Source organism: Pagrus pagrus (genome assembly GCF_965226575.1).
Source record: "Pagrus pagrus genome assembly, chromosome: 1".
Taxonomy (NCBI): Eukaryota; Metazoa; Chordata; class Actinopteri; order Spariformes; family Sparidae; genus Pagrus; species Pagrus pagrus.
The window spans coordinates 34093170-34100058 of record NC_140185.1 but is presented as its reverse complement, the minus strand read 5'-3'; the positions used below and the strand labels follow the sequence as shown (position 1 = coordinate 34100058).

The window sequence follows — 6889 nt, the reverse complement described above, 5'->3', positions numbered from 1 at the left end:
ATGGGGAAATGAATAAGCCCAAGGTTAACTTTAAATTGGTGTTATTGCAGATATGCTATCAAACCAGGCTATTGAGAGTCTATTGATCCGTCCATAAAAACCTTAAAGTCAACATTTAATCCAGGTCAAAGAGTCAAACAAACCACATTTTCCTTTGAAGGTTTTATTCATCATATCAGAACATTTCACATGAACAACAGCATTTTTTTTAAAAGAAAAGACATGTATTAAGTTATTATCAATCTTTAGACCTTTAGAAATGTTCAAAGGCTAACTGTTGTGAAAGAAAAGAGGTAGCATTTGGCCCATAGTCTCTGAAAGGGACAGAAACTATAGGATGGAAAGTTAAGACGTTACAGTACAGAGATGGTACGATCATCTTCACATGTGATGGGGTGTTAGAGTTAGTCTGTAAACGGCTGCTTCATAGCTAATTAATATCTGAAGAACCTGCCAGTGTGCTGCTTTGTCCTTGTCATATCACATTATAAAATGTTGTGGAGTGTTGTGTCCAACTCCTAGGCACCAAACCCCTAACTGTTTGGGGAGCACCGCTACGTGGCATCCCCAGCATCCGTCTGCATTTCTATGTAAGTGTAAACTGCACAATAGAGGGGAAAGAATTGAATCCCCCCCCAGGGATTATCGAAGTATTTCTTAATTCTGATTTTTAAGTCTTGATACAATCTCACGTTTGGCATTTTGGAAAATATCAGAATGATGTTTTTTTTTGCTTGAGCTGCTGCTTTCGCTCCTCATCAACTGCCAACAAGAGGAAGGAAAGAGAGAGCAACAGCAACAAAGGCAGCAACACACAGGATGTCTAGTAGCAATCGACTGAGGTAGGAGCTGTGAGGTTTCTTCCCATGGCCTCTGCTCCTGAACCATCGTACAACCTCATCCAGGTTGTGCTCCTGGGGCTCATAACCGAGCTCCGCCTGAGCTTTTGCCATGCTGAAGTAATGCGTCACACCAGTTTTATACACCTCCGTACGTGTCAGCAATGGCTGGAAGTTATAAAAGGGCCCGATGAGGTGGTGAATCATTTCTGTGAGGAAGGCAAAGAAGTAAATGAGAGAGACAGGAAGGCGTACTTTGGGGAAAGGATAGCCCAGGCCCTCTACCAGAGGTCTGAAGAATTCAAAATTGTTAACAGGCCTGCCATCTGAGATAAAGTAAGGCTGGCCGGCAGAGCGGTGCTGCTGCTCTGCGGTCAGGGCCTCTGCAGCGAGCTCATGTGCCGACACGAGGTTGTCCACATGGACAAACTCCACCAGGCTGCTGGCGTCACCGTACACAAACCTGAAGATCCCCTTCTCTATGTAGCCAACTATCCTGGGCAGGTGCCTCTGCTCACCAGGCCCGTAGATTCCTGCAGGACGCAGCGCGCAGCTTCTCAGCACCCCGGAGCCATCCTGCAGCGCTGTGCCGTTAGCCTTCAGCACTGCCATCTCAGCCATGGACTTGGTTCTGGAGTAGTGGTCAGGGTGAAGATGGAGAGGTAGATAAGGGAGGCTTTCATCCCCGTTCTCTATCACTTGGCCTCCGAACACCACGTTGAAGGTGCTGGTGTAAACCAGCCTGGACACTCCATGTTCGACGCAGGCCTTCAGGACGTTCTGCGTGCCTTCAACATTCACCGCCTCGATCAGGTGCCGGTTCAGCTGCTCCCTTCCAGACATGCCGTAGGAGGCGATGTGGAATACACAGTCCACGCCAGCGATAGCCCTCTGAACGTCTGCATATTCACGTATGTCTCCTTGAACAAACACAACGTCCTCTGGCACTTCTTGGTTTGGAGAGATCGTGTCGAACAGGATGATTTTGGCTCCTTTTTTATGCAGGGAGCACGCCAGGCTGCAGGGGAAATTAAACATGCATTACTCTGCAGGAAAATTCATTAAAAGCCTTAAATTTTGACGATTTAAAATAGTATATCTATGAGAAAAACTACAATAACTGCATGCATTTCTACATTCAAATCCACCACAGTCATGTGGCAGCCAAAGATCCAGTTTAACAGAGATATCTGGTGTGATAACGCCACCTTGTTGTGGCAGAGCAGCATGACACCACAAGGCAACTGAAATCATTACTGTGGGGTTTTACTGACTGTGAAAAATGTACATTTTATTCAGGGTTCCCACTCGTTTCTAGAGATCATTTTCCAGGACATTTTCAGTGACGATTTAGCTGCTACGTCAGACACTAATATGCACACCCCAATGCCTTTTTCCTCTTGTGAACTACACAAGTGCCTGGACATCAGTAACCAAGGATTGCTGGAAGTTTTGCTTGCATAAAGAGCAAATAAACAAAAATAAAGACAAGACTGACAAAAGACTGGTTCCCTTTTAGGAAAAATCTATGTTTTTACAATTCTATACAGTGTACTACTAATACCACACTGTATTGTGTAGTTTTGGGGAGTTTAAATAACCTTCAAGGACATTTAACTTTTTTTTCATGACTGGAAAACTGGTCAACTGTTTTTCCCAGGTTTTCCAGGGGCGCGTGGGAACACCTGGTTATTGTGTAATAATCAATAAGAATTGGTTCCTACCGATAACCAAAGTAGCCACATCCCCCAGTTATCAAAAACGTGTCTGTACGTGCATTTTCCATTGCAGGAGGGTGAATCTAAAAGAGAAGATTGGACAAATTATTAGAAAAAAACCACACACAATGTTTAGAAAAGTTCACAGTCAGAATCATACAGTCAAGTTAATGTAACCTAATCTGCAGCCTTGTACTTGAGCACTTAAAACAGCTTATATAAATGCATTAATATTATTTCTAAGTTGACAAGGTAACATAATGCATTGCAGCTTTAATTACAGACTAGCACACTCACTCTCCCTGAGGAGTTATTCAATGCCATGCGTCAAACAATGCCTGCAGGTACAGTGCTAACAAGGCTACAACCGCAGCCTGCTCTGAGCTAGCTTAACACTGCTTCACTGTCGGTACCAACCTCAACAAAAGTTCGGCTGGAAAAAGGAAAATGTCTGTCGAATATCACTCATTCAGAACTCTACTATCGCACAAGAGGCACAGCACCGGTGTCCTCTTCCTTGCTCGGTGCCGTACGTGCTTTTCGTTACGTAACTTACGCAGAAATCGCCGGATATCGCTCTGCAATTGGACGAGCCTGGAAAACGTACGAGCTGCAGCGGCTGCGTCAAGTGGGCGTGGCTTACACAGAGGCAGGAAGTGAGGTGCGTGACTTTCACAATACAATGAATGATACAGTGAGTGATTTTAATTTGGCTTTAAAAATCCTACTTGAATATTTACATTTTTTAGCGATCAACTAATCATGTGTTTTCAGTATTATCAGGTCGCATTTGTCATTGTTTGCGTTCTAATTTCTCGTTTCTCACCAATGAGGATTTTATTTTGAAGGTTATTACCGGACGTTTGCTTGGTGCGCTCTGTCTGCAAGTCGTCCGACGTGCACCTCAAGCCGTGAGAGATTTGTTGAAAAATGTTTTCAAGTGGTAATATTTTGTATTTGATCACTGTTCTATGGTGGCCCTGAGGGTCAAAACACAATAACATTACAGTAAACACATCAAAATTGCAGAAAACACAACAATAATACAGAAAAAACAATATACAGAAAAACAAATAATATTGCAGAAAACACATCAACGTTGCAGAAAACACAACAATATTACAGAAAACACAAAAAACAATATTGCGGAAAACAGAAAAAACAATATTGTAGAAAACACATCAACATTACAGAAAACACAACAATATTACAGAAAACACAACAGTATTGCTGAAAATGCATCAATATTACAGAAAACACAACATTTCAGATGATGTTTATTATTCTTTATGTCAAGTTTGTATCACTTTCAGTTGCTCCCATGTGGCCAAAAACAATTATTAATGTGGGTTTAAAGAGGTACTTTTATGCTAATTTACAGGTTTGTACTTTTATTTGAGATCCTAGTACAATAGGTTTACATACTTGAATTTAAAAAAAAACACTTTTTTTTCTCATAGGGTAGTGTGATCTAAAATGACGCTGCTGCAGCTGTATGTCTGCTGACTGGAGTGTATATATTTTACTATATATATAAATATATATATATATTTATATAGCCTGTTACATAGTGACGCACATAAGATATGGAAGAGAAAAGGCTCAACTCCAAACCAGGCGTTTCAGGCAGTGTTTTCTGTGGGAGAGAGTAACTCCCTTTGATGTGGACTTTTTAACTTTGCAGACTTTTACATGCACAAAAACGCTTCATAACATGATAAAAGAAAGGCAAAAACCCCAAAAAGCATCATATGACCTCTTTAAAGCAATTCTGTTGTTTCTTACCCTTGGTTTTGTTCATCCAGTATACCCACTATATGGTTTGCTGCTCTATAGCCTACTTACTTCTGGTGTTACAGAGAACATAGACTTGGGCTCAGCTAGTCCACAGCTTTACATCAGTACAAGCCACAGAAGGTTACCAGCCTCACGGTTTCTGTCATGAACCTAATATCAGTTATAACTTGAATTGTTCACCTGTACCTAAAGCTGGAAAATTAAAATCTTGAAGGTCAGAACTCAAATAAATTGTTCACAGTGACCCAAATCCACTTCTGTATATTTCTGTGGCTGGATTTGTTGTTGCTGTTTACATGCGATGTCATTTCAACATCCACAAGTTCCAAAAGTTGTTACAAATGAAAGAAATCCGGTACAGCAGACAGTATAATTATTTATTGTTTTAAAATACAACTCAAATCTCAAATCCTACTTTTAAACTGTTCAACATAGGCCTCACTGCTCCAAAACACTCAGTCCTGGTTGAGTGACGCCCTCTAGTGGCTGGTTGTCTGTGTTGAACTTGAGCTGTCTTGAACTTGGTCTGTTTCCATCTCTGCTTTGCATCACCTGTTTCTCATCATCATGGCTAAAAGAATATCCACTGCGGACACTTCAAAAGACATAGATATACACACAATTTACTATCATCACTTTATTTGTATAATATTATTTTGCCATATTATCTTATAACTGAGTGTTTTTATTTTTATAATGTATAACCAAAAAAAATTATTGCAGGGTCTCATCTCATTATCTACTGCTTTTTCTGTGAGAGTCGCAGTGATGTTAGCCAATGTTACATTGCTGGACGAGTCACGCAGCGCAGGGCCCTTTCTGATGGCAGAGGCCGCCACACAAAGTGCCATCTGCACATCAGGAGCAATTTTGGGGTTCAGTATCTTGCTCAAGGATACTTCGACATGTGACTCGGTTCCACCCAGAGGAGCCAGAATTCGAACCAGCAACCTTCTGATCACTGGTCCCCTGCTCTACCCACTGAGGCACAGCTGCCCCTAGTGACCTAGGGTCAATGACATAATGTCACGATGGGCTTTGTAGGAATAGACTGCAATATATACAAAATATATAGTAACTGTTTTATCACAAGGACAAAATTGACATCAGATTGTCAAACAAAACATTGAATGAAACACAAAGTCAGTCCTGATAACGCAGCTCTTCTCAGACTTTCTTTTTGATGTAGTTATTCAATACAGCAGTGACCACCTGCTGAAGGGCATCGTCGTCCATCACAATGGCGATGAGCTGGGGTGCGTCCGTCCAGGTCATGTTGCCTAAGACGGCCACAACCGCGTCACAGAGCTCCTGTTTCTCAGCATGTGGCAACTCCATCAGGATCTGAGGCACAGACTTGAACTGCCCCCTGGTCAGCAACCAGCCTAGGAGACCCCCGAACAGTCCACCTGGTGCAGAGAGGGAGGTAGATCAAGAGTCAGTTACAGGTTCAGTACATGGATCAATTATAAAACCAACTGCTAGCTGTAATGTCTTCTTCAGGAATGCAGAGGGCAGAATCAGTATTTTTGTCGTTATTCTTACCAACAACAATCCCTGGAGGTCCAAAGAGAAGCCCACATGCAAGTACTCCTACTGCTGCTATCGTCATTCCTATGATTTATTTTCTGTACTGAGTATTCTCACAGATGAGGGTGAGGACACAGCATCTAACAAACCACCAGACCTGATTTAATCACTTTCACATGTTATCACTTTTACAAAAATGAAATCATATTTGTGTAAAATAAAAATATTTTATAAAATATTTTTGGAGATTTCAATTGAATCAAGGCACCAAAAAGCCACTGAGTGGACTTTTGTTCTCAGGTTATTTTGTTCCATGACAAAAGTATAATTTGCTTTATTTTATGGAAATTGTGAGAACTTATCTTGTTAATGTGATCTAATGTGCAATGTAACAACCCTGACAACTTAATAAGTGAATAATTAGTCACATGAACAATATTTTCTGATGTTTACTACATTTGTAATTCATAAGCAGAGGGATCAATGACTTTCCAGGCAACAAAACTGAACAAAATTGACATCAGATTGTCAAACAAAACATTATTTGTAAATAGTTCACTATCATTATTCTATGACAAATGTCAAAAAGTACAAAAATAAGTTGTGTTTGGTGGCCTGGACCATCCAGAAGAGTCCACATGTAACCATGACTCACTGCTCATAATGCAATTTTTTCTGACATTCTTTTTGATGTATTTCAGCAATTCTGCAAAGACCTTGTAAGTGATTACACCGCCCATCACAAGCATCGAGATCAGGTTGTACATCCTGCTGGTACACGGCCAGCTGAAGAGGCTGCCAACTGCTCCACCTGGTTCAGAGATGGGGATAGATAAAGAAGCAGTTACAGGTTCAGTATATTGATCAATTCAAAGTGATGTATCATAGGCAACTGGATGTGTTTCAGTTCAAGAAACTGAAACACATCCAATTGCCTTGTGATACATCACTTAGAATTACCATGACCTGGATGACTGACAACTTTCATCAATATACAGTATATTC

At 41.0% G+C, this 6889-nt stretch overlaps 2 protein-coding genes across 3 annotated transcripts; both read right to left on the bottom strand.

The window, feature by feature from the left end:
* Positions 1-147: 147 nt before the first annotated feature.
* sdr42e1 (short chain dehydrogenase/reductase family 42E, member 1) lies at positions 148-3164 on the bottom strand. Of its 2 annotated transcripts, none has more exons than XM_084348184.1 (3): positions 3114-3164; positions 2564-2640; positions 148-1857 (listed from the first exon to the last, which is right to left on the bottom strand). In XM_084348184.1, exons 2-3 carry the CDS (start codon positions 2623-2625, stop codon positions 759-761), a joined length of 1161 nt encoding a protein of 386 aa, XP_084204310.1. In that variant the 5' UTR covers positions 2626-2640; positions 3114-3164; the 3' UTR covers positions 148-758. The 2 variants fall into 2 exon arrangements, with proteins under 2 accessions (XP_084204310.1, XP_084204309.1); XM_084348183.1 differs by lacking the exon at positions 3114-3164 and adding an exon at positions 2975-3100.
* Positions 3165-5521: 2357 nt separating this feature from the next.
* Positions 5522-5966, bottom strand: LOC311256993 (protein C19orf12 homolog; the record flags this gene model as incomplete). The annotated part of the gene is made up of 2 exons (XM_084352421.1): positions 5522-5763; positions 5900-5966. 2 exons carry the CDS (start codon positions 5964-5966, stop codon positions 5522-5524), a joined length of 309 nt encoding a protein of 102 aa, XP_084208547.1.
* Between the last annotated feature and the right edge of the window lie 923 nt (positions 5967-6889).

Excerpts from the sequence above, each read along its gene's own strand:
- sdr42e1 (XM_084348184.1), bottom strand. The coding sequence starts at position 2,625 with ATGGAAAATGCACGTACAGACACGTTTTTGATAACTGGGGGATGTGGC. Across the intron at positions 1,858-2,563 it reads TGTGGCTACTTTGGTTATCG|CCTGGCGTGCTCCCTGCATA; the intron begins GTAGGAACCAAT and ends TTTCCCCTGCAG.